The 27221-nt window shown below is 45.6% G+C and overlaps 1 protein-coding gene across 1 annotated transcript in view; it reads left to right on the forward strand.

The window, feature by feature from the left end:
• ABCE1 (ATP binding cassette subfamily E member 1) overlaps positions 1-27221 on the forward strand; it is a 66459-nt gene that overhangs the window by 31092 nt on the left and 8146 nt on the right. Inside the window, exons 9-16 of the mRNA XM_082254586.1 lie at positions 6286-6407; positions 6521-6742; positions 21530-21589; positions 22633-22691; positions 23358-23468; positions 24080-24222; positions 24300-24422; positions 26759-26870. Coding sequence (XP_082110712.1) covers positions 6286-6407; positions 6521-6742; positions 21530-21589; positions 22633-22691; positions 23358-23468; positions 24080-24222; positions 24300-24422; positions 26759-26870 — 952 coding nt within the window. The remainder of the gene's footprint in view (positions 1-6285; positions 6408-6520; positions 6743-21529; positions 21590-22632; positions 22692-23357; positions 23469-24079; positions 24223-24299; positions 24423-26758; positions 26871-27221) is intronic.

The following is a 27221-nucleotide window of genomic DNA, read 5'->3' on the forward strand; positions in this document are numbered from 1 at the left end:
CTTCGGCTCGCAGAGTGTCGGAACTGGCGGCTTTGTCCTGCAAGTCTCCGTACCTGGTTGTTCATTTGGATAAGGTGGTCTTGCGACCTAATCCTTCTTTTCTACCGAAACGAGTTTCGGAATTCCATCTTAACGAGGATATTGTTTTGCCTTCGTTGTGCACGAAGCCTAAACATCCGAAGGAGGTGAGATTGCACTCTCTGGATATTGTTCGGGCGATAAGGGTTTACCTTAAATCGACTGAGTCTTTTCGTAAGACTGACTCCTTGTTTGTTCTTCCAGAGGGTCCTCGGAAGGGCATGGCGGCTTCCGCCTCTACCATTGCCAAATGGATCAGGCAGACCATTGAACAGGCCTATGCCTTGCAGGGGAAGGTTCCCCCTGTGCCTGTGAAGGCGCACTCTACTAGATCACTGAGTACGTCTTGGGCCTGCCGTCATGGGGCTTCTGTAGCCCAGGTGTGTAAGGCGGCGACTTGGTCGACCGTGCACACTTTCACAAAATTCTACAAAGTAGATGTTCAGGCATCGGCGGATGCTTCCTTTGGCCGCAAGGTTCTTAGTGCGGCTGTTCCATAGGGTCCCTTGTTGGGGACTCCTGGCTGTTGGGATAAGTTTTGTATCCCCTGGTTTTTTGTCTTTTCCTGGGTTGTTGCTCCTGTTGAGCACTTATTTTTGCTGTTGCCCAGCTGGTTTCCTTCCTTTGGTAAGGTTCCTTTCTTTGATGTGGAGACTGCGTTGCCTTTCGGCGCGGATGCGTTTCCCACCCCTCATGTTTGCACTGCTTTGGGACGTCCCCATATGTGACGAATATGAAGAGGCGGCGACTGTCGGAGGACGTAAGAGAAAACGGAATTTTTGTAAAATCTTACCTGTAAAATTCCTTTCTCTGAGTCCTCCGACAGTCGCCGCCCCCGCCCCTCTTTTGGGGTTTGAATGTATACTCTACTGCTATTCCACTAAAACTGAGATATGGTTGCAGGAAGTAGGAGGGTATTGACTGAGGGGACCACCCCTTGAGGGTGGGATATGTTAAAGCTTTATTGTTAACATATTCTGTTGCCTAGCTACTCCTTCGGAGCAAAGTCTAATACCCCATATGTGACGAATATGAAGAGGCGGCGACTGTCGGAGGACTCAGAGAAAGGAATTTTACAGGTAAGATTTTACAAAAATTCCGTTTTTCTTTCTAAGGTGTGTCGGATTTTCACCTGAATGAACAGTTGCCTTCCTTATGTCCTAAGCCTAAACATCCCAAAGAATTTGCCTTGCACTCTCTGGATGTGGTTCGGGTGATGAGGGTTTATCGAACGGTTACTGAGTCCTTCCAGAAGTCAGACTCTTTGTCCTTCCGGATGGTCCTCGCAAAGGTTTGGCTGCGTCCGCTGCTACCATTTCGAGATGGATCAGGCAGACAGTTGTTCAGGCTTATTCAATCAAGGGTCCGGTTCCTCCTTGACCTGTCAAGGCGCATTCTACTAGAGCGCTGATTGCCTCTTGGGCTTTTCGCCATCAGCCTCTGTTGTACAAGTTTTGTAAGACTTGGTCGTCTGTGCACACCTTTACCAAATTTTACAAGGTGGATTTGTTGGCATCTTCAGATGCCTCTTTTGGCCGCAAGGTTTTGCAGGCTGCTGTTTCATGAGAGAATGTTTTTTTATTATTCTCTTGGGGGTCTTTTAGCTGGGTGAGCTCCTGTTGTTGTTTGGTTGAGCTCCATGTTGATTGTACGGTCTGGTTTTGTTTTTCCCACCCCTCATGCTTATACTGCTTTGGGATGTCCCACTAAGCTCATGAAGGTGAGGCTGCGTCTGTTGATGGACGATGGAGAAAATACAATTTTGTAAGATCTTACCGTAAAATCTTTTTCTCTGATGTCCATCGACAGACGCATCACCCTCCCCTCTGTTTGGGGTTGGTTCTGTGTCTTCACTGCTTAAAACTAACTGATGTGCTGGACTGTGGCAGTGGGGGTTGTGCTTGGAGGGACAGCCCTGTGGGCGTGTACTTGTGAATTTTTTTCCTGCCTAGACTACTCCTGGTAGTACTACTCCACTCAAGTCATAGAGATGAGGCTGCGTCTGTCAATGGACATCAGAGAAAAAGGTTTTATGGAAAGATCTTACAAATATCCTATTTCTGGCAATATAGTACTTAAAGCAATAGTAAACCGCAAAAAAAAAAAAAAAACCCCTGCAATTTAATATCATAATACATTTCATATTCTCTGGTCTTTTCCCAACCTATAAGCATTCTGTAGCAAAGTCTTTCAAATCCTAGCCGATATCACTCAATTTCCATTGTCCGCTGCACTAGCCCTTCTAAACCTGAAGATTGAAACTATCCCCACACATCTTAGACATGTGGCAACACACATATTTGTAGTAGCCAGATTGAGTCTGAAATTATGGAAATCAAATCCAATCCATTGAAAGCATTCTTGAATTGGTCAACACACACTATAGTTATAATGAACTAACGATGGCCTCCAGTAGGGGGTCAATTGACCACAGCACAAAAAGTTTGGCAACCCTGGGCACAATGATCTAGACTAGCATCAATGTTTCTTTAAACATGTTGAATTGTCCTGTACTTTTTCTCTGTACTCAGTCATGTTCATTGAGCTTTAACCACTTCTGGACCGGAAGGTTTTGCCCCTTTAATGACCAGGCCAGTTTAACTGCTCTGCCCGTTTTCCTGTCCAATCTTCAAATATCCCCAGTCCGGTTAAGGAACTTGCGAGGGCCGGTACATGACTTGCTGTTGCAAGGAGTGATTGTGTCGGTACCCGTTCAGGAACGTTTTCAGGGGTTTTATTCAAACCTATCCACTGTGCCCAGAAAAGAAGGCAAGGTGTGTCCCATCCTAGATCTCAATGCTCTGAACCGCTTTGTGCGGGTACAGAGGTTTCGGATGGAGTCCATCCGCACAGTAGTAGTGTCTCTGCATCAGGGAGATTTCTTAGCCTCCATAGATATCAAGGACGCATATCTACGCTGGACAACAGCGGTTTCTTTGCTTTGCGGTAGCAGAGGAGCATTATCAATTTGTGGTGTTACCCTTTGGTCTCCCCTGTGCTCCCAGAATGTTTACCAAGGTACTAGCACCGGTACTAGCACTGTTGCACCGGCGGGGGTTTGCGGTACTGGGGTATCTGGACAATCTCCTGTTGAGAGCGGACTCGCATTCAGCCTTGTTGGGGGAATCTGATGATCACGGTCAGAACTCTGCAGGAGTTCGGTTGGAACATCAATTTCAAGAAATCCGCACTGACTCCGGTTCTGAGACTGGATTATCTGGGCTTGACTCTGGATTCAGCCTTGGCAAGGGTTTTTCTTTCCCCGGACAAGCTGCAAAAGTTGCGGGTGCGATTCAGTTGTTGCTTGAGAACAATCTGTCCTCTCTACGAGTTTGCATGCAAGCCTTGGGTCTGATGGTATCGACCTTCAAAGTGGTTCAGTTTGCTCAGTCCCATACAAGGCCTTTGCAAAGGGATATTCTTGTCAAATGGAACAAGGATCCAAAGTCCTCGGATTCTGTGATTCGATTGAGCTTCAACACAAACTCTGTTGTGGTGGATTCAGTCTCCAGCACTGCGCCAGGGCAAGTCCTTCCTTCCGTTGTTTTGGACGGTGGTAACAACAGATACCAGCCTGTCGGGCTGGGGCTGGTGCTGGGGAAGCTCTGTGCCCAGGGTACCTGGACGATGGAAGAGTCAAAACTTTGATAAATGTTTTGGAGCTCAGAGTGATAAAGCTTTGTCTGAGTCATTGGACGACTCGTCTGCAAGGTTGTCCTGTTCGGATTCAATCCGACAACGCCACGGCTGTGGCTTACATCAATCACCATGGGGGCACCAAGAGTGTCTTGGCGGCCAAGGAGGTGGCCGTGATTCTGGCCGGGGCGGAAAGCTTTGTTCCAGCCCTCTCTGCTGTACACATTCCAGGTGTGGAAAACTGGCAGGCCGATTACCTGAGGAGTCAGGTGTTGGATCAAGGGGAGTGGTCCCTACACCCCGAGGTGTTCTGCTTCCTGTGTGTTCGGTGGGGGACTCCCTCGGTCGATCTGTTTGCCTCTTGCCTCAACAAGGTGCAGAGATTCGTAGTCAGGTCTCGAGATCCTCTGGCCGACGCCACAGACGCACTGGTGGCTCCTTGGGGGCGGTATCGGCTGATTTATGCATTTCCCCCATTGAAACTCATGCCGAGCCTTCTGCTCAGGATAGAGGTGTAAAACATTCTAGTCATTCGGGTGGCTCCAGATTGGCCTCGCCCTCGCCGGTCTTGGTACGCAGACCTGATAAGGCTGGTCACCGATACCCGTTGGAGACTTCCTCTCAGGGAAGATCGGCTGTGTCAAGTTCCGATCTTCCATCCTGCTTTACAGTCGCAGGCTTTAACGGCATGGCTTTTGAAAGTTAGGTTCTGAGAGATAGGGGTCTTTCTGACTCTGTGATTCCTACACTTTTGAAGGCTAGAAAGTCAACTCCCAGGAAGATCTACCATCGTGTGTGGAAATTGTACATTTCATGGTGTGAATCGCTGAAGGTGCACCCTCGCTTTTTTTTCGATTTGCTATGGTTTTGGCCTTTGTGCAGAAAGGGGTTGAACAGCGGTTGGCTTTGGGTACTAACAAAGGCCAAGTTTCGGCTTTGGCATATATATATATATATATATATATATATATATATATATATATAATATATATTTTCAACGCCCGTTAACCACACTTGTCCTAATCCTGACTTGTATCCAGTGAGTGTGCCATATGGCTTCTCGGAGGCGATCCCCATTACCTCCGTAGATCTAAATCTGGTGTTATCTGTTCTTCAAAAGCCTCGTTATGAAAAAATTAGGGAGATTTTGCTGCTTTCTTTGTCTCAGAAGGTTGCCTTCTTGGTGACGATCACTTCTGCCAGCAGGGTATCTGAGTTGGCGGCGTTGTCTTGCCGCTCACCTTTATCTTGTGGTACACAGGGATAAGTTTGTACTTCGACCTAATCAGTCGTTCCTTCTTAAGGTGGTTTATGATTTTCATCTGAATGAAGACGTTGTTGTTGCTTTCACTTTGCCCTAAATCTCAGCATCCTAAGGAGTATGCCTTGCATTATTTGGATGTAGTTCGGGCGATCAGGGTTTATTTAGAGACCACTGAGTCCTTAAGAAAGTCAGACGCCATTTTTGTCCTTACTGGTGGACCTCGTAAGGAATTGGCTGTGTCTGCTGTGACCATTTCCAGATGGATTAGGCAGACTTTGGTACAGGCCTATTCACTGAGGGGTCAGGTTCCTCCTTTCTCAGTGAAGGCTCATTCTACAAGAGCGCTGAGTGCCTCTTGGGCTTTTCGCCATTAGGCATCGGTGCTACCAGTTTGCAAGGCGGCACCTTGGTTGTCTGTGCCTACATTCACAAAATTCTACAAGGTAGATGTGTTGGCATCCGCGGATGCTTCTTTTGGCCGCAAGGTTTTACAGGCTGCAGGTTAAAAGAGAACTCTGTTAAGTTTCTCTTTTGAGGGTTCAATTTTTTTTCCGGGTGAGCTCCAGTTGTTCCTGGTTGAGCTCCATGTTACCCGGTTGGCTAAGTTTAGCAATTGGGGACATACGTCTTTGTTTCTGCGTTGTTTCCCACCCCTCATGATTATACTGCTTTGGGACATCCCTATGAGTCATGAAGATAAGGAGCTGCGTCTGTTGAACAATAGAGAACTGGATTTTTGTAAGAACTTACCGTAAAATCCTTTTCTTAGAAGTTCATCGACAGACGCAGCACCCGACCCTCTACTTCTGAGGTATGGGTATAATGTCTTCTAAACACTGCTTGCAACTAAACTGTTTGATAGCAGAGTCTGAAAGGTTATGCCTGCAGGGACAGCCCTCATAGGTGTGGCTGTTTTTTCCTGCCTAGTGCCTATTCCTAGAAGGAGGAGCATAACCCTATGAGTCATGAAGATAAGGAGCTGCGTCTGTCGATGAACTTCAGAGAAAAGGATTTTACGTTAAGTTCTTACAAAAATCCAGTTTTCCATCAAACGATGTGGCATCCTTTTCTTCCTAACACATTACCCAGATCATATCAGTATAGATAATCGGCATGAGATTTTTCCCCATTGAGATCTGATGTGTTTTCAGAGTGTGCCTTTAATTTTTTTGAACAGTGTATATATAAAATATCCATACCTAGAATTCCTTAACTACATTATATCTGTTTCCCATCCCTAATACTACAGCCTCTGTTTAATTTCTAAAATGTGTATATCAAACTTAAAACTTTTTATTTTTTCCCAGTTACATCATTGTTGTAGAGCACGACCTCAGTGTTTTGGACTATCTTTCTGACTTCATTTGCTGCTTGTATGGTGTTCCAAGTGCTTATGGTGTAGTCACTATGCCTTTCAGCGTCAGAGAAGGTAAAGTCGTACTTTGCTAACATTGTAATAGAGTATGCAATAAATCACGTTCTCATTCATTTATAATGCCCATATGGGTTTAAAAAAGTTTTTAAACCTTTTTTTCTTTTCAGGTATCAACATTTTTCTGGATGGCTATGTTCCCACCGAAAACTTAAGATTTAGGGACACCTCACTGGTTTTTAAGGTTGCAGAAACTGCCACAGAAGAAGAAATAAAAAAGATGTGCATGTATAAGTACCCGTCAATGAGGAAGAAGATGGGCGAGTTCCAGCTGAGGATTGTGGCTGGAGAGTTTACGGACTCTGAAATCATGGTCATGTTGGGAGAGAATGGTATGAACCTGTGCAGATTTTGACTTTCCACATCTGATTTAGTGAACAAGAAAGCCAGGTTGCTTAGTGTGCAGGCAGTCCCTGGATTACAAACAAAATGGGTTCTGTAGGTTTGTTTTTTAAAGCAGAGCTCCACCCAAAAGGGGAAGCTCTGTTTGTTTTTTCATGGGGGGAGAGGGTACCTGGATTTGACAGGTACCTGCTCCCACTTCAAGGTAAGATCTACAACATTTCTGGCCCCTCCTCCTTCTCCTCTCCGTTGCTTTCTGGGATACATAGAGGTCCCAGAAGACGGCGGGACCATTCAGAAAGTGCAGCAGAAAACAGACTGTGAAGCCGTAATGCTTCACTTCCAGTTTCCCTTACACAGAGCAGCCTGGATCCTACTCTACTCGGGCCCCTCGTTCCTGCTTCTAGCCCCTCCCTCCTATCGAGTGCCCCCGCAGCAAGCAGCTTGCTTTAGGGGTACCGGAGCCGAGCTGCAGCTCCTTGTGTCTATTCAGGGAGGGAGCTGCCGTTTGTGCCCGCCCCCTCTCTCTCCTTATTGGCTCACTGACTTTTATTGACAGCCGCGAGAGACAATGGCGCCGCGGTTGTATCTCAGCAAATTAGGAGGGAGAGTCTCGGACGGCTGACAGACTCGTGGACATCGCTGGACAGAGAAGGAGCACAGTTAAGTATTAGGGGGGCTGCTACACACAGAAGGCTTTTTATCCTGATGCATAGAATGCATTAAGATGAAAAACCTTTTTCTCTATCGTTTGACAGACGCAGCTCATTCTTCTTCTTAACCGTTGGGTTATGATGCCCCCTACAGGAGTAGGACACTAGGCAGGAGAAAACTTTACCACGCCTATGGGGCAGTCCCTGAAGGCATACACCCACTCTCTCTGCTATATGAATCAGTTTGTTTTTGCCTAGTTTAGGAGTAGGTCCTGGTTCCTGGCTGGGACTTTGGTCTTAGTTTGTTTTTTTTATTTTAAAGGAACCTTTGTTAAAATTTATATTTTTTAGCTAATTATGTTCCAGAGAATTGCAATCAACAGCCAGACTGGGTTTTGGACTGGATATCCTAGATTCTTAAGGTCTCCCAGTCCGGCCAGCGAGGGTGTGCAGGTTATAGCCCCGTGCTAGTACTCGCCAGGACAGAGCCCCAATGGACGGGGTCTGGCCCGCGAGTGAAACACCTCGCCTGGAACGCACACGACCTGGTTCAGCCTAAGTCGCAGCATGCCCCTTTGCTATGAGCACCCCCACTCTGAGTGGAGAGGTGGTCTGTCCAGAGTGGCGCCCACCCAATTGTCGTTGGTATATTGAGTAGTGTCCCCTCATAGCTCTTGCAGTCTCGGGGTGGACGTGGGCCCCTCCTTGGGATGGTCAGACCCCCGGGTTCCCTTCCATTTCCCCAGCCCCTCTTACAGTCACGGTGGTATTTTGGCCCCAACCTACCCCCATACCCCCCCCCCGGGGTTAGGTAGGAGATGGCTTTGCCATTTGCTCCAGTAAGGGGGGGGGTGGATGTGGTTGTTGCTGACCAGGCTGTCCGGATCACACACAGGGATTTTTGAGCAAGTTCCCGGCCCCCTGTGGGGTTATTGACTGGGGCAGAGATGTCCTTTGGGCTCCCTGCGGTGGTTATAGGCTTTGGGGGGAGCCGATGTTTCTTCATCCGTGTGTCTGCGCCTCACGTGTCTGGGTTTGACCAAAAATTTAGTCCCCGGCTTTGCGGCCTACTCGCAGCCGTCCGGGTACCTGACCGAGATGAGGTGCTTGACCCAAGCTGACTGAGATGGGGTGCCTGACCAAGCTGACCTTTGGATGCCTCATGCGGCTGGATAGGGCCAAAAATTGAGGCCACGGCTTGTGGCTGACAGAGCTGGCTGTCTGAGTGACTGATCAAGCTGTCCGGGCGACTGACAAGGCTGTCCGAGCTCCTAACCGAGCTGTCAGAGCTGCTGATCGAGCTGACGGCGGACTCGCGACCTAGATCAGGCCCCAAATTTAGGCCACTGCTCGCGGCTGTCTGAACTGCTGACCGGGGTGATAGAGCAGCGTCCACCCCCTCAGGGGGGTGGACATATGAACTGCGTAGCCCCCCTGAACCAGGGGGGGGGGGGGCTTTGTTGTGTGGGGGTACTCTTCCTGCATGTCTGCATTACGGCAGGCCCCCTCTTCTCCTTTATAGGGGGCTATGTCATTTATAGTGGGAGACCCCTAGGTCTAATAGGGGTCTTTTGGTGGAACTTTAGCTGGCGTCTCCTTGCGGGACTGTGATCGGCAACCTCCCCTCCTTATGTTCTCAGGGTGAGCTTAGCATATAGTGACTCTACTGGGTCTGAGTCCACGCACTTCGGGTGCTCTGCGGTGAGGATTCCTTTTTTTTTTTTCACTGCAAATGTGCATGCAAGGTCGCTGGTGGGTGCACTGATTGTATCTGTGCAGAACATTTTTAACATGGGGGGGGGGGGGGCACCGGTCCCCTCGTGGCCCGTAGATCCCCTAAAAGTGGCAAAGGTACTCCCTTTTCCTGCCTTCTGTGACAAAATTGTTGAGTCAGTGGAGTTGTTCTAAACACAATATTGGTAACACGCATGGTGTGGCTAAAAAACTGGTCTGCGGAGCAGGCTTCTAAAAAGGCTCTATCAGATCTCCCCTTCTATTTGGGTCTTTGTTGGATGAATTGATCAAAGGACTCACAGGTGGGAAGAGTACTCTTCTTCCTCTATCTGCTAAGGGCAAGTCACCGCATATGAGACGGAGCCCTTATTTCTCTAGCGCTCATCGACAGATGTAGTCCTCGGTGATACACCACCTTCGGGTTATGTTACCTCCGCAGGAGCAGGACTAGACAGGAAATTAAAAAGCTCTGGCCACACCCTAGGGGCAGTCCCAGAGGGTATATCCTCTCTCTCTCTGCCTCAGCAAATCAGTTATTTTCTGTCTAGTTAGGAGTAAGGACCTAGATACCTTGCTGGGATCTTAGGTCCTGGCAAGAATTTTTTTCTTAAAGGATTTTTAGACAGCTTTTTTTCTCCAGTGTTCCTGTGAGATCTTCAAGCAAGAAAGCTGAACTGGGCGACGGGCTGGATGTCGAGATCCGGTGGTCACCCCAGTTCAGCCTACGAGCGCGTGCAGGCCATAGCTCCGCGCTGGGTCGGCCGCGACAAAGTCCCATTAAAAGGACTGAACCCGCGAGTTAAACGTCTCGCTGAAACGCCAAAGACCATGAGTCACGGCGTCCGTATCGGTCGACAGCCCTCCCGCCCCGGTGGAGAGGGGTACTGTCAGGAGTTGGTGCCCGCCTGGTTCCGGTATGGTGAGTAGTATGTTCCCCCTTTTTCCCTGACGGGTTTTGTGGTGAACGCGGGCCCCTCTCTGTATGGTAAGAAAGAGTTCTTTCTATCCTATAACATGTCACAAATCCTCCTACTTTGAGTGTGATTTTATGTGTGCAAAAAGCCAGGAGGCTTGGTTTGGGAGCTAACAATCTATTGTATACATGTTTTAAAGATGTAATCTGTGGCATTCTGGGAATCTTATGGGTTAAGTATAAGCTACCTACCAGTCAGAAGCCACGGACATGTAGACTGCCTTCCAAATCAGATCTCCAGCTATTAGCAGGCCTCCCGAACGGCCATGCGGTCCGCCAGGGCCGGTACCGCCAACCACGCCATATCCCCATGCAGAGAGAGTGTTGTGTGCCTGCAGCACACCGCTAGTCAGCACAGGCCGCCGCCATTTTTTTTGCTGGATCGCACGAGCCGCCATTTTGGCGTAGCCTCGTGTCTCCAGCATGGGGGCGGCCATGTTTGAGGTGATTCTACACCTCGTGGAGCTTGGGGGAGGCGCCGGAAGGCGTGCAGAGGGGCGGAGCCACCTCCCTTCTTCCTGGGCAGCCAGCCAAAAGACTTCCTGTTTGTCAAGACAGCGCTGTAAGCTGTTGCAGTTTAACTCTGAACATCAAGTGGTGAGCCTGGGGGTCTATCTCTCTCTCTCTCGATCGATAGGGATCCCTAGCAGGTAACACTAAGGGGTTTTTTTTTTTGTGGCGCTGAGGGTCAAAAAAAAAAAAAAAAACAAAGTTTTTTCTTTACTTTTGAATTATATCATCCAGGAAGTAACTGGAGTTATTATGGACCCTGCCACACATATTCCCCCACCTGTTTCCCTCGAGGGGGCCTCGGGACCCGCCGGTGCACAGAGTATAGAGTCATTTACAGCAATTTTGGAGTCTATGGTGGCTCGGGTGGAGGCGGCCTGTCAGGGACGGGGGTCAAGGAAGCGACCCCCGCCTACCCCTATACTATCTGACACCTCTGACTCTGATTCAGAGATGGTCACTGCAGTTGCAGGTTCCTCTGCAAGGGCTGTTATCCCAGGTAAAGCCCCCTCAGACAGTGAGGAGGACGCTTCTTCTCCTGCTATAATTCAGGAAGAAGCATTGGTGGACGCACTAGTTGTGGCAGTGCAAGAAACCTTAAAACTTGAGGCTTTACCGGCAGAGGCAACTGAAACAGAAAGGCCTTTTGGGACTAATAAACCCATCAAGACGGCGAAGGCTTTTCCTGTACCTAAATGTTTTGGTAATCAGATTAAAGGAGAATGGGAGCATTCTAAACGTACCTTTACTATTTCCAAGCGTATTGCTAGACGCTATCCGTTTGAGGAATCCATCATTAAGAAATGGACGGTACCACCAGTCGTGGATCCGCCTATTTCCAGGCTGAATAAAGCCACGGTTATTCCAGTGGAGGACACTTCGTCCTGTAAGGATCCGGTGGATCGAAAGATAGAAGCGGAGTCCCGCACTATCTTTTCTCTGATAGGGTCAGCATTTAGACCAGTAATTGTTATTGGTCTAGTTTCCCAGACACTTACGGAATGGGCGAAAATGGTACGCCAAGATCTTAGGGGAATAGATATTCCCCAGGAGACATCTGATTTGATAGAACAGATCATACAAGGGCTACGGTTTATCTGTGACGCAGCCTTGGACACTACTCCCTTGTTAGGGCATGCATCTAAGTTAGCAGTGATCCTCAGACGTGTGCTGTGGTTAAAATGCTGGTCAGCTGACCTAGGTTCCAAAAAGACTTTGACCAATCTCCCTTTTCAGGGGAATCGTCTATTTGGAGCCAACCTAGATGAAATCATTAAGGATGCCACCGGGGGCAAGAGTACTTTTTTGCCACAGGCTGCAAAAGTTAAGGGACCTCGCAACAAGCGAGGACCTTTCTTTACCGCCCATAAAGGGCGCCCGGCTGGTACTCCCGGGAAAGGCAAGACTCCTCCAGGAGGGTTCAAGAAGGGATGGTCGGACAAGCAGAGGACCAACCCAGCCAAACCCGAAGTAAAGGAGTACACAGCCTGAAGGTGCGCCCCCACCCGATTTCAGGGTGGGGGGACGTTTTCACCGGTATTCAGGACATTAGATCGAGCATCTACCACTACTACCGGTGCGATTCTTCCCTTCCAACATTTAAGTACAGGAAGCGGTAGTTACCGTTCCCTGAATAGATCTTTTCCTTTACCTTTTCCTAAGATTAGTCCCGATACCTCACAGGAATCGGATCTGATTGACCAGATAGGCCAAGTAGCCTCTAGTCGGGTGACTTCGGTCCCTGAGGTTCAACCAGAAAAGATCACCTTTCCTGATAACTATCAGGTATCTGATAAATGTGTGGGAACAGAAAACGACCAGACTTTCTCGGATGGTCGGGGCCAGATAGCTCTAGGGACGCCTGGTTCAGATCCTATCAGCGCCAGTGGTCCTAGAAATTCTAGGCTGGCCTCTTCAAGCCGGCCTGGCCGACTTGGACATGTTAGTCGCAGACGTTCCGTGGGAACTTCGTCTCAGGGAGTGTCTGTAGTCTCTAGGACCTATTTACCTTCGTGCTTTACAGTCGCTGGTTTTAATGGCCTGGCCATTGAGACCCAAGTACTGAAGGACAGAGGTTTGTCTACTTCAGTCATTCCTACCCTTATTAAAGCAAGGAAAGCGACTTCCAGCAAAGTCTATTATCACACATGGAAGACTTACATTGCGTGGTGCGAATCTTTAGGATTTCCTCCACGTACCTATTCGGTGTCTCGAATATTGGCCTTTTTGCAACAAGGGGTTGAGCAGAAGCTAGCCTTGAGCACCATCAAGGGTCAAGTTTCAGCATTAGCAATCTTCTTTCAGAAACCTTTAGCTACCAGATCCTTGGTGCGGAATTTCATCCAGGGGGTGCGGCACCTGGCTCCTCCAGTCCGCGCGCCCTTACCGCCCTGGGATCTTAATTTGGTTTTGTCGGTTCTACAGAAACCTCCCTTTGAAAACATCAGGGAGATTCCCTTGCTTACTTTATCCCAGAAGGTGGTCTTCTTGGTGGCTATTACTTCTGCTCGCAGGTTGTCAGAACTGGCTGCATTATCATGCCAGTCCCCATACCTAGTGATTCATAGGGATAAGGTAGTACTTCATCCTAAGCCATCTTTTCTTCCTAAGGTGGTTTCAGATTTTCATCTGAATGAAGATATTGTACTACCTTCCTTGTGTCCTCAGCCCAAGCATCATCGGGAACATGCGTTGCATTCCTTGGATGTGGTTCGGGCAATCAGGGTATACCTGAAAGCTACGGAATCATTCCGTAAGACGGATTCACTTTTTGTGATCACGGATGGCCCCAGAAAGGGTTTGCCTGCATCTGCCGCGACCATTGCCAAATGGATTAGACAAACGGTGGTACAGGCTTATTCTATTAAGGGTCAGAGTCCTCCGTTCCCTGTTAGGGCGCACTCCACTCGAGCGCTCAGTACTTCCTGGGCCTTTCGCCATCAGGCGTCAGTGGTCCAGGTATGTAAGGCGGCCACCTGGTCGTCGGTACATACCTTTACAAAATTCTATAAAATTGATGTGACGACATCGGCGGATGCCTCATTTGGCCGCAAGGTTTTGCAGGCCGCAATTTGAGGAGACCGGTGGTCTACCTCGAGGGTTTTTTTCTGTTTGAAAATTTTTTTGTTGAGTCTCATCATTAAGGATGAGCATTGTAAACTTCTAGTTGGCACCGGTTGGGCCTTCTAGATTGGGATTTGATTTCCATTTTCCCACCCCTCAGTTGTGATACTGCTCTGGGACGTCCCGAAGGTGGTGTATCACCGAGGACTACGTCTGTCGATGAGCGCTAGAGAAAAATGGATTTTTGTAAAATCTTACCGTAAAATCCTTTTCTCTTAGCTCATCGACAGACGTAGTCCCCGCCCCTCTGTTTTGGAGTTGGGTTGGGTTAAATTCTCTAAGCACTGCTTTTTCACATAACTGATTTGCTGAGGCAGAGAGAGAGAGGATATACCCTCTGGGACTGCCCCTAGGGTGTGGCCAGAGCTTTTTAATTTCCTGTCTAGTCCTGCTCCTGCGGAGGTAACATAACCCGAAGGTGGTGTATCACCGAGGACTACGTCTGTCGATGAGCTAAGAGAAAAGGATTTTACGGTAAGATTTTACAAAAATCCATTTTTTTCAGCACACAGGAGAAAGGACCTAAGCCATTTAGGTCATCTGGGGTTCCAAGAAGACGTGGAAGGGTAAGCCGAGAACAGGCCCCTCCAGATCTGCAGACTAATCTCGGTCTGCATGAAGGGACACCCTCACCCGTATCTGGGGCGGGGGGGGGGGGCGTCTTTTCTGTCCGAAACCAGGGACCTCCTTGATTCAGGAAAAATGGTCCCACGAGCCTCTCTGATCGGAATCGCTTTGTGCGGGTACAGAGGTTTTAAATGGGGTGTGTCTAGGGGACCTGGACTCTGAAAGAGTACGATCAATATTCTGGAACTCGGAGCGATAAAGCTTTGCTTGAGTCACTGGACAAATCACCTAAAGGTTTGTCCAGTTCGGATTCAATCAGACAATGCGTGGCTGTTTACGTCAATCAACAAGGGGGCACCAAGAGTGTCCTGGCGGCCTGGGAGGTGGCCGAGATCTTAATATGGGCAGAAAACTTTGTTCCAGCCCTCTCCGCTTATACCCGGAGTGGAGAACTGGCAGGTGGATTACTTGAGTCGTTTGATGTTGGATGAGGGGTAATGTCTGCACCCGGAGGTGTTTCACCTGTTGTGTGTCCGGTGGTGGACACTTGATGTAGACCTGTTTCTCGGCTCAACGAGAAGGTATAGAGGTTTGTAGCCAGGTCTCTGGATCCTCTGGCCCACACCACAGACGGCACTGGTGGCTCCTTGGGGTCAGTATCGGTGGATCTATGCGTTTGGTGTAATGCTGAAACTTCTGCCAAGGCTTCTGCGCAGAATAGAGGTGTAAGGGATTTCTGTCATTCTTGTGGCCTCACTGGTCTTGGTATACAGATCTGGTAAGGTTGGTTGCCGATGCTCCTTGGAGACTTCCTCTCAGGGAAGATCTGTTGTCTCAAGGGCCTATCTTCCAACCTGCTTTACAGTCGCTGGCTTTAACGGCGTGGCTGTTGAAAGCCAGGTATTGAAGGACAGTGATTCCTACACTGTTAAAGGCTAGAAAATCTACCTTCAGGAAGATTTGTCATCGTACGTGGAAATCGTACATCTCATGGTGTGAATCGATTAAGGTGCATCCACGCTCCTTTTCAGTGGCTAGGATAAAGACCAGGTGTCGGCTTTGGCTGTGTTTTTTCAATGCCCTTTAGCTACGCATTCTTCGATTCACACTTTTAGCCAGGGAGTTCGTCATATGGCTCCTATGATACGGTCCCCGTTACCTCCGTGGGATCTTAACTTGGTACTGTCTGGTCTTCAAAAACCTCCCTTTTAAAACATTAGGGAGATTCCAACCAAAGGCACGGTGAGTATTTCAGCACAGAGCAGATTTGTGCTTCCCATTTTACAGGCTTTAACACAAATGTATCTGTTCATGGGGTATGTGCTTATGTGTGCAATTTCATATGTACTGTATACTTGTAGTGACTAAGCTGTTGAATAGTCACAGTGAAGAGACTGGATATTGAAATATTTTTAGCTAGTGATTGATGTAATAGTGATCACAACACTGCTTTGTCATTAAAAAAATGTATTTGCTTTCATACCTTACTATCATGGCGACCAAGCTGGTTTCCAAAATAAATGGTACAAATGCTGTGGGACTGAGCACTGACATTTGCTGGGTAGTATCATGTCCAGTCTGCATGTAAGTAGCATTTAATCTGCATGATTGCCTTTAAGTGACCTCTCTTCTGACCAGCTTTTGATACCTTATCAAGGATGCTACTGGTGGCAAAATCAGCCATCCTCCTCACAGAAACTTGTGTAAGGCCCCTTTCACACATACCGTCCGTTCAGTTCATCAGTTCAGTCACGTCAAAATGTATCCGTTTTTCTGTCCAATTTTTCATCCGTTTTTTTTTACATCCACTACCGTTTGTCCGTTTACATCCGTTTTTCGTCCGATCCATTTTTTTTTTTGACGGATGAAAAATAGGGCATTCATCCGTTCGAAAAAGCGGACATTGACGGAAGTGGACGTGTTTAACGGATGATCCGTTGTCGTCTGTTTTTACATAGAGATGCATTGATGTCCGTTTTTCATCCGTCAACGGATGGATGAAAAACCAACAAACGGTATGTGTACTCCCAAGGTATTCTGTTCCTAGACTGAAAGGGAGGAATCTTAATGAATGTCTTTATTCGGGTTTAGAAATTCCTCATGGAATCGATCAGGTCTGTCATTGCCTCCCTTTACCAGGGAGACGTTCAGGTTTCTGTGGACATCGAGGAGACCTGCCTGCATGTCCTAAATTTTTCCAGTGCATTAGCCTTCCCGATGCTTTGCTGTAGGTCTCCTGCACTTTCAGCTTGTGGCCCTCCCATGCTGCCTCTCTTCTGCACCTTGGGGGCGAGTCTGTTGCACTGGTGAGGAATCTTGGGCCAACTTATTGGTGCAGGGAACTTGATCTTCAGAGTAATTTCATCTCCTGATAAACATCTTGGAATGTTAAGTGATTTTGGCTGTCTTTGCAGCGTTGGATCATCCTGCTGTAGGGTAATTTGATTTGGATTCAGTATGACAACACCACAGCAATGTCATACATCAACCATCAGGGAGGGACGAGAAGTCTTCTTACAGTGAGAGAGGTACAGTGGATTCTGTCCTGGAAAAAGTTAATGTTCCAGCTTAGTCTTGTCATTTCCAGCCCAGGTGTGGACAGTTGCTCAGTTGACAGGATCTGGACCCAGGGGAGTAGTTCTTACACCAAGGAGCACTCTAAGACCTATGACACAGATGAGGAGCACCAAATGTTGATGTCCTGGCTTTAAGGTTAAACAGCCAGCTAGACAGGTTTTTCTCTAGATGATTTGACTCTGTGGCTGGGATCAATGCACAGTGATCTATGCCTTTTCTTCTTTAAAACTTCTTCCTTATCAGCCCAGGATCGAGATGAAGGGCATTCGGTGATCTGGATTCAACCTTGATAAATGTGGTACTGTGACAGTACGACTCCTTGCAGATGCTTGTTGTGCTATACCATATCATCTGGATCTTCTGTCCCAAGGACTGACTTGCTATCATGCTTTTTAGTTGATTTGACAAAATGACACCATATTTAAAGCTAGACAGTCTACCCACATGGTCCATATTCGCATACTGAAGGCTTCACTTGGTGTGAGTCTTTGGGCTTCCCCCATTGGAGTTAAAGCAGTTGTAAACCTGCAAGATAAAAGCATAGTGCTAGCATGCATTCTCAGCATTATCAAGGATCAGATTTCTACTCATGTCGTTTTGTTTGAGACCGCTGGCCTCTTATTTCTTGATTAAGATCTTTTATACAGGGAGTCTCCCATGTAGCACATCCTCGTTTGTTCCCCTGTGGATCTGAATCTAATTTTCTCTGTGGTTAAACTGCCATTTAAATCTATTAAAATTATTTCTTTTTACTGTAACCCACAAGATGGTATACCTTGTCGCCATCGCCACTACAATGCGAGTGTCTGAACTGCTGGACTTGTAAGGCACTCTTTTTTTTATTTTACATAGGGATAAGGTGTTGTGGTGATCAAGGACTTCCTTACCTAAGGTAGCCTCTGCCTCGCCTCAACAGGGGAGTTGTTCTTCTTTGGTGGTTTCAGTTAATCCTAAATAAATTTCACTGTCCTCCATTGTCTGGATGTGATTTGGTTTGTGAGAGTTTCTGTCAGCCACTTCCTCTTTCAAGGAAGACCTATTCCCTTTTTGTAATTCCAACGAACCTTGTAAGAATTCATTGGTTACTTGTTCCACCATTTCTCAGTAGTTCAGACAGACTATTGTCCAAGTTTATAACCCCAAAGATAGGGTCCCACTCTTCCCTTTGCTTCTTGGGTTGTTATGGCATCAGACTATAGTTTCTTGGATTTGTAAGGCTGCCACTGCGTCTTTTGTTCACATGTTCTCTAAGTGCCACCAAATGGATGTTCCGGCCTCATCTGATGTCCCCTTCAGGTGTAAGATCCTTTAGGCAGTGTTCTGGGGGGGGGGGGGGGTTGGGAAGGGGGAGGGGTTGCCTGCTGTGTTTCCCACACCTCATGCAGACTGCTTTTGGATAGCCCGAAGGTGAAAAACTTTGCATCCCTTATTGACATGGAAAAAAATTGAATTGTTTTAAATTTTCTTGAAATCCATTGAGGGACACCAGTCTGACCCCTGTGTGTTTTATAATTGTGTTCTCTGGGCTCCTTTGCTACAAAACTGGGGAATGCTGGTGGTAGGAGGGCTAATCCTTTGCCTACTCAGTTTTGTTTGCCAGTGTCCAATCCTCTTATAGGAGGCAGTATAACATGAAGGTGAAAGGTGGGATTTCTGTGGTCCTTCAAAAAAATGTATGGCATGTACAAAAATCCTATATTTTTATAGTATTGGATAGCATGGTGTGTTCGTCCCAATGAGGATTTTCACCCTTTGTATTTGTACTACTATCCATTGTCCCTGGGACATATTAATGAAAGATTCAAAATTTCATGTTTTGTTGCTGGAACCGGAGTGGGAAGAAATGGGATTCTCCTGGTGAAAACTGCCTAAAGGAGGATTTCCTATCCTCTCCTGTTGTGTCTTGTATAAGAGTGAAGGAAAGTCTTATGAACAAGAAATAGACATTAATAAACACAGGAATAGTAAGCCTTCCCGTACTGTAGCCAAACCTAAAAATATATCTATATTAATAAGACCCATGTGTCCCTGCGTCCGCTTTCCGTGTGTCCGTGATATTGCACTACTGCGCATGTGCTGAACGAACAGCCGTTGGGACGCAGAGAATACCGCCGCGGGAAAATTGCTGTCACGGGCGAACCAAAGGTGCTAGAGACCCCAAAATTGTACCGCAGGTGGCCAAGACACTCCCCTACAGCTGAGAAAAATTTCGGGGTTTGGGGATGAAAGGGCGCGGAACAGTGACCCCGAGAACCGGGCCTCCCCCCGCCATAGACTCCAATGTTAAACCTGGTCACCTCGCAGTTAGGTCACGGCCTGGTTCTCGGGGTCACTGCTCCACGCCCTTACATCCCTGAACCCCGTAATTTTTCTCAGCTGTAGGGGAGTGTCTTGGCCACCTGCGGTACAATTTCGGGGTCTCCAGCACCTTTGGTTCGCCCGTAACAGCAATTTTCCTGGAAGGGGGAGGTGGTGGTGTATTTGGGTGTCTTTTCCTATTAAATGATCCACTGTTCTGTGTGTGTCAGGAGCTCCCCTCCTGTCTGATTTCCTGCCCTCACATCTCCCCTCCCCCACACCAATCTCCAACCCGACATTTATCGTTCAATCCCCCCCATACACTACAATCCCCTCCCTCCCCCATACACTACAATCACCTCCCTCCCTCATACACTACAATCCCCTCCTCCCATACACTACAATCCCCTCCCTCCCCCATACACTACAATCCCCTCCCTTCCCCATACACTACAATCCCCTCCCTCCCTCATACACTACAATCCCCTCCCCCCATACACTACAATCCCCTCTACCCCCCCACACTACAATCCCCTCCCTCCCCCATACACTACAATCCCCTCCCCTCCATACAATACAATCCCCTCCCCTCCATACAATACAATCCCCTCCCTCCCCCATACACTACAATCCCCTTCCCCATACACTACAATGCCCTCCCTTCCCCAACACACTGCAATTCCCTCCCCCCCAACACACTACAATCCCCTCCCCCCACGCTACAATCCTCTCCCTCCCCATACGCTGTAGAGCCCCTCCCCCATACACTGTAGAGCCCCTCCCCCATACACTATAATAACCCCCCATTCACTATAATCCCCTCCGTCCCCCCATACACTACAGTCCCCTCCCTCCCCCATACACTACAGTCCCCTCCCTCCCCCATACACTACAATCCCCTCCCTCCCCCCAACACTACAATCCCCTCCCTTCCCCATACACTACAATCCCCTCCCTCCCCCATACACTACAATCCCCTCCCTCCCCCATACACTACAATCCCCTCCCTCCCACATACACTACAATCCCCTCCCTCCCCCATACACTACAATCCCCTCCCTCCCACATACACTACATTCCCACCCATACACTACAGTCCCCTCCCTCCCCCACACACTATAATCCCCCCCCCCAATACACTACAATCCCCTCCCCCATACACTACAATTCCCTCTTTCCCCCCTCATACACTACAATCCCCTTCCTCCCCCCCCCCACATTACAATCCCCTCCCTCCCCCCAACACTACAATCCCCTCCCTTCCCCATAAACTACAATCCCTTCCCCAACACACTACAATCCCCTCCCCCCAACACACTACAATCCCCTCCCCCCACTACAATCCCCTCCCTCTCCCCACCCACGCTTCAATCCCCTCCCTCCCCCATGCACTGTAGAACCCCTCCCCCATACACTATAATCCCCCCCCCATACACTACAATCTCCTCCCTCCCCCATACACTACAATCTCCTCCCTCCCCCATACACTACAATCCCCTCCCTCCCCCATACACTACAATCCCCTCCTTCCCCCATACACTACAATCCCCTCCCCTCCACATACACTACAATCTCCTCCCCCCCCCCAACACACTACAATCCCCTCCCCCCCCCCCCCCCTATATATAGCTCCTTCTGTTCTAAGTATACTAAATAATCTATACATATAAAGTACAAGTGTCTCTGCGTCCAGTCCCTGTGTGCGTGGGATTGCGCTACTGCGCATGTGCCCCTTGGACAGCCGTTGGGACTTGGAGCGCAGAGACTTCCGGCAGCTGGGCAAAACTGTTGGAAGCGGTTGGTGTGCGCAGGCACACGGCGGGTGCGCGCTCGTGTGGACTTACTGCTAAGTCTGTTTTTACAAATGTTTGACCACATATGTTCTAGCGCCCGTTAATTTAACAGGCTTAATGTCTATTTATATATAGACCTTATTCTCTCCATCCTAAAAGAAGGAAGGTGGGGAAACCCTATTCTTTTTAGCTGTACGACTTTTTTTTTTTTTTTTTTTTTTTGTAATTCCTCACACTTTAAAAACGTACTAGTGCTTAGTACCAACAATATGCGAAAATGATTACCCGGTCTGCATTGATAAACTGGAGCAGTCCAGCCAATGTTTTTCCTGTAAACGGAAGGTAAAAAAAAAATTCCTGTTTGCTGCAACCTTTATGGTAAACATACAAAATAAGTACATACTATTTTCCAGCAACAAAGTTTGGCACAAGCGCATATGACAGTTTTTTTTTTTTTTTTTTTTGTTTTCCTGTTTGAAGGACTCATTTGAGATTAGTAACATAGTCTCTTTTTTTTTTTTTTTTTTTTTTTTTTTTTTTTCTTAACAGGAACTGGCAAAACTACCTTTATTCGAATGCTTGCTGGTAGGCTGAAACCAGATGAAGGAGGTGAGATTAATGTTTCCTTTCTGACTTCATACTATATTTAAAAGTGCCCATAAGCCGAAAAAAAAGCACTTTTTTTCCATGTATAGGTATGCTCCATGCTCCAAGTACTTATGCCCTATTTAGATTTGTGAGTTCAGGGCTGTACATGTTACATGCTTTGTTATTTTTCCATATGCACTAAGAGAAAATGATTGTCAAAGCTTGTCTTTTTTTTTTTTTTTTTTTTTTTTTTTTTTACAAGTAAATATAAAAACTTGCAAATGTAATCTATGTGATGGAGCCCCTCCTCCAGACCTTGGTTGAGAAGAGTGCAGAAGAGAAGCTTTATCAGAAATATTTGCTTTTATACATTGTATTGCAGAGCCCATAATGCTTATTAAACGTTTCTTGGTTATATAGGTAAAAGGACCGTTTATTATTTAAAGTGTTAACTAAACCAAATACTCTGCATTCACTATATCTGGTCTCCCACAGTACACAGAACATGGAAATGCAATTAATTTAGTAAATATAAACCGATAAATACCTTTTCTAATCAGCAGTATATAGCAGTCTTCTGACTTCTATCAGTGTCTAATTAAAGCTTGTAGGGAGGGGTTTTCATTCTACTCTTTCTACTGACTGTCCTATGAGGCTGCATGTCCCCTGACCCTCTGTCTGGACAGTGCTGATTGGCCATGTGCTGATCACACGCACCCTCTCAAAAAAAAAACTCTTGCAATACACACCAAACTGAGTGCCCCCAAGGCTTTGTACTTACAGCAGATGGATTTGGGATAGTAAAAGGGGAGAATAAGAGAAGATAGGATCCCACAGCTTTTTTACACAATGCGGAGGATTAACCCCTTAGTTTCCACCATGAGTATAACAAGTATGCTTTACTGCATATACAGAGTGATTTTACTGTTGTGGGTTTAATAACACTTTAGGTTTATTGATGAGCATTAGGGTAAGAGAATTTCAAAGTAATACTGGCTGTTTATGTTGATGTAAAAATGGCTTGTCAGATTGGATGAATTTACTTTCATGTATTTTCATTACAGGTGACGTACCATTCCTTAATGTGAGCTACAAACCACAGAAAATCAGTCCTAAGTCCACAGTACGTAAAACCTAAAATGGGGAATTTTGTAGATGGGCAATACTTATCCTGTAGTTTATTTTTTATGTTTAATGCATTCAGAAACTTCTAATAGCCTTGAATGATAGATTGTAAAATATGTCAAAATGGTAACATACCATAATAATGCAGTTTCATCTGGCCTTATGTGAGCTTCAAGCAGAACCTTTCTCCACTCCTACCCAGCCACTGGAACTTTTGTCTGTCGTACTCCACCAACACATGCTGGATAAAAAGCCAGTATTTTTCTTTCTTTGGGTCAAATTGTCTACTCTTCAGGCTTAGATCAGTAATTGACACGCAATTTCCTGAACTGACCTGTACACCTCCCATTTAGAAGCAAAGAGAAACATCTTTTTATGAATGTGGTTTGAATTTGCCGCTGGTCACATAATAAAAGCTTGAGGTTCGCTTTAAGGTGTAAGCAAAGGCTACTTTATTGCAAAAGAGAACTATTTAGGTAGGGAAAAGCGTAAAGACTGCAAAATATAGTGACTTCTATTGGTCTTTTTACTGCTATGATTACAGTAAACTCCAGTTTGTTTCTATAAGTTACTAATCTTTTACACAAAATAAGACCAAAAGTGGTATATGAAAAACACAAAATTGTCAATGCATATTCTTATACTAATATTTTGTTACAAACAGGGAAGTGTCCGCCAACTGCTACATGAGAAGATTAGAGACGCCTACACCCATCCTCAGTTTGTAACCGATGTGATGAAACCGATGCAAATCGAAAATATTATTGATCAAGAGGTATTCTACCTTCATCCTTAAAATCAAAACAAATTGACTTGCACTGCACAGAAAAACAGTTTATATATATATAATTTTGAACAAAATTATAAACGCAACACTTTTGTTTCTGCCTCCATTTTTCATGGGAGATCTCAAAAAATCGAACACTTTTTTTCTATGTACACATATGGCCTATTTCTCTCAAATATTGTTCACAAATCTAAATCTCTGTTAGCACTTTTCCTTTGCTGAAATAATCCATCCACCTTACAGGTGTGGCATATCAAGATGCTGATTAGATAGCATGATTATTGCACAGGGATGCCTTAGGCTGGCCACAAAAAAGACCCTGCAAAGGGATATGCTGGGAGTTAGGAATCCAGAAAAGGTACCAAAAATGCATTGAAAGCGCAATATGAGTTTTTGTGTGCACCAGTGTAAAAGGACCCTAACTATTTAAAACCAGTTAGTGAGGTTTCTATTTAATGGCCAGAGATAGAATCTCAAAATTTGGTTTGGGTATCTAAGCTTTATTTACCTCAGGTCATGGAAGGATTAATGTATGTTTAATATAGTTTATACCCCAAACATTGAGCATTCTGTGAGAGTTTTGTGATTATGCCTAACAGGTGCAGACATTGTCTGGAGGTGAGTTGCAACGTGTGGCTTTGGCACTGTGTTTGGGTAAACCTGCCGATGTGTACCTAATTGACGAGCCTTCAGCGTATTTGGATTCTGAACAACGTCTCATGGCTGCCAGAGTCGTCAAACGGTAGTTTTCTTTTTCATCTTCATGTATTGAGCAAATATGATGTTCAATCATTTAACTAATGGCTTTTCTCATTGTAGATTCATTCTTCATGCTAAAAAGACCGCATTTATTGTGGAGCACGATTTTATTATGGCCACTTATCTTGCTGACCGTGTTATCGTCTTTGATGGCATCCCATCTAGGGATACAGTTGCAAACAGGTAGCTTTTTATACTTCATCGAAAATGTACAATTAAGCCAAACACCAGGTAAAATTACAAAGAACCTGTACCCAATGTTATGCTGGTGAAGAAAAAAATGACCCAATTAAAAAAGCCTCAGTGAAACAGACAAAATCTACAGAATCACAGCCTTTTTAATTTAATTTTCTCTTTTTTGCCCTGTAGCACTGTATGTTATGATTTGTGATTTCTTTAACCTTGGAAATGCCCTAATGCCTTCTCAGTTATTAGAACAGTGTCTATCTAACTTGCAAATTAATTTATGACTTTAATTGGGTTTTATATGTAGGATGTGTCTGTGCTATAAATAAATGATCCTTATTTTAAATGTGGCTAGAAAGATGGGATTTCCATGTTTTGGACCGCTATGACAAGTTCAATCACTCTATTTTGGATTTGGGTAGGAAATTCTTAACTTAACCATTTGACAACCGGCCCATAGTAAAAATACATCATTACTTTGCTGTTAAATACCAGTGTTATGGCAGCAGCTAGCTGCCATAACACTGGTATCATTTTGTTTTTACTGTGGCCAATTCTCTGGAAGATCAAAGTGGTGCCCTCTCCTCCTGCTGCTTCCCAGTAGTTTTTGGGCTTACCTGACCTATCAGTAAAGCCTGAGAACGATCCAATGTGGCCGTTAGCTGGACAGGAAGACGAGTGAGGCCAAGATGGCCAACACTCTGTTCTATGCCAATGGAGGACTAGAGTGACGCCATTTACAGTTCCCGGGTCATAATAAAAACTTTTTTTTTTTAGGTAAAAGTTTAAAAAAAATGTATTTTGCTTTTAAGGGAAGATTGGAGATCTGGGGTCTTTTTGACCCCCAAATCTCTCAATAAGGAGGGGCCCATCAGCCTTATTTCTATTATAAGGGATGTTTACATTCCTTGTACTAGGAATAAAAGTGATTAAAATAAAAAATATTGAAACAGTATACATATAAAAAGTAAAATAAATAGAGGGGGAAAAAAATCAAAGCGCCCTATCCCTCCATGCTCACCCACAGAAGCGAACGCATACGTAAGTTGCGCAAACATATGTAAACGGTGTTCAAACCACACGTGAGGTATCACAGTGAACGGTATTATCGGTAATAATTATAGCGCAATACTCCCTCTGTAACTATAAACGGATAACCTGTAAAAAAAGTTTTTAAAGCGCTGCACATGGAGATTTGTAAGTATTGCACAGTTTTAAAGCATGACATCTTGGCTATCTATTTACTCTGTGTAACTGTTGTGTTTTGCTTTTAATTCATCGAAGGAGCGCAACAATTGGCAATTTATTCTCTAGGGTCTCTGCTAAAAAAAGAAAATTATATATAATATTTGAAGGTTCAAAGTAATTTTCTAGAAAAAAATACTAATTTAAATTTTTAAACAAAAAGTTTCAGAAAAGGCTTGGTCTTCAAGTGGTTAATCTTGTACATCAACTTTCAAAATCTGCCTTTCCTGCAGTTTCATATCATTTGGAGAATTTTTTTAGGTTTTGTTTGAGAATAAAGTGTACTTAAATTGCTGAGTTTCAAGTTTTAAAACTTAGCATTTTAGGTGCATCCAGGGAAGATGCATCCTAAACTTAGCAGGTTATTAACATTAAAGTGCAAGTCCACCCTAAAACTAAAATCCCTGCATCTACAGACATCAACACTAACCTATCTAGCCCTATATAGAAGAAATCGGTATACATAACTTCTTTTGAAGCAGCTCCGAGCAGGTCTCCAGCGGTGGAAGCTCTGCAGAGGACACAGCCAACAACCGCTGTGAAATGAATTGGGAGTGACGTCACTCACAGACTTACTATGGCTCTTCCGTTGTTTGTGTCCTCTACACCCGCCTCCATAGCGAATCCGCGGCTGACAGCTCAGCATGGGATTCAGTCAGATGGACTTCAGAAAATTTATTTATACTGAATTCTTCTTTAAAGGGCTAGATGGGTTAGTGTTAGATCGTTGATGTCTGTAGCTGCAGGGATTTTAGTGTTAGGATGGACTTCTATTTTAAGATAGTTGGTGTTGTATGATCGAAGGCTCATGTTCAACCTCTACAGATTTGTGGAGCTAGCCATATTGTTATGTCTGCTAATCACATAAGGCGAAAGGGAATCTTGGACTGCTGCTAATCATTCCATTTGTTGAAGCACCAGATATTGGCAATATAACAGTCATTAACGTAGCATTGGGCAGTTTACCTTGTGTGCATGGAAATGTTATTTGTAACAATATAATTTTAACTGGCACTGGATTTCCATTTTCCTTCACCTGACATTTCTTATTGTAAATACCTGTTAAATAAGTTTCTTTTCTTTTTCAGCCCTCAGACACTTCTTGCTGGAATGAACAAATTTTTGTCTCAGCTGGAAATCACGTTTAGGAGAGACCCCAACAACTACAGACCAAGAATAAACAAAATGAATTCGATTAAGGTAAGAATGTACAAAAGCCTGGAAAATGTTTACTAATCCAAAAACCTGTGTTTAATCTCCTTGCTTAAAGGAGATCCAAAGTCACAATACAGTATACACTTTTATAAAATCATCATTGTAATAAGATAAGCTATATTTTGACAATCAAATATAAATTTGCAAGGAAAATCTCCTTTTATGTTGGGAGTACTGTTTTCAGGCAGTGAAGTCTCGTGGTGTTTCCCCTGTACTCACTGTGCCTTCTGAAACTCCACTTCATAATGTCCAGACATGTAGTTGAAGTTCAGACAGCATGCCCTGTGAAATGGGTGACACAGCAGTGTATATTCATAAGCCATAGTGAATGTGTTA

The sequence above is a fragment of the Pelophylax lessonae genome (genome assembly GCF_965119305.1).
Source record: "Pelophylax lessonae genome assembly, chromosome: 1".
In the NCBI taxonomy this organism is placed as follows: Eukaryota; Metazoa; Chordata; class Amphibia; order Anura; family Ranidae; genus Pelophylax; species Pelophylax lessonae.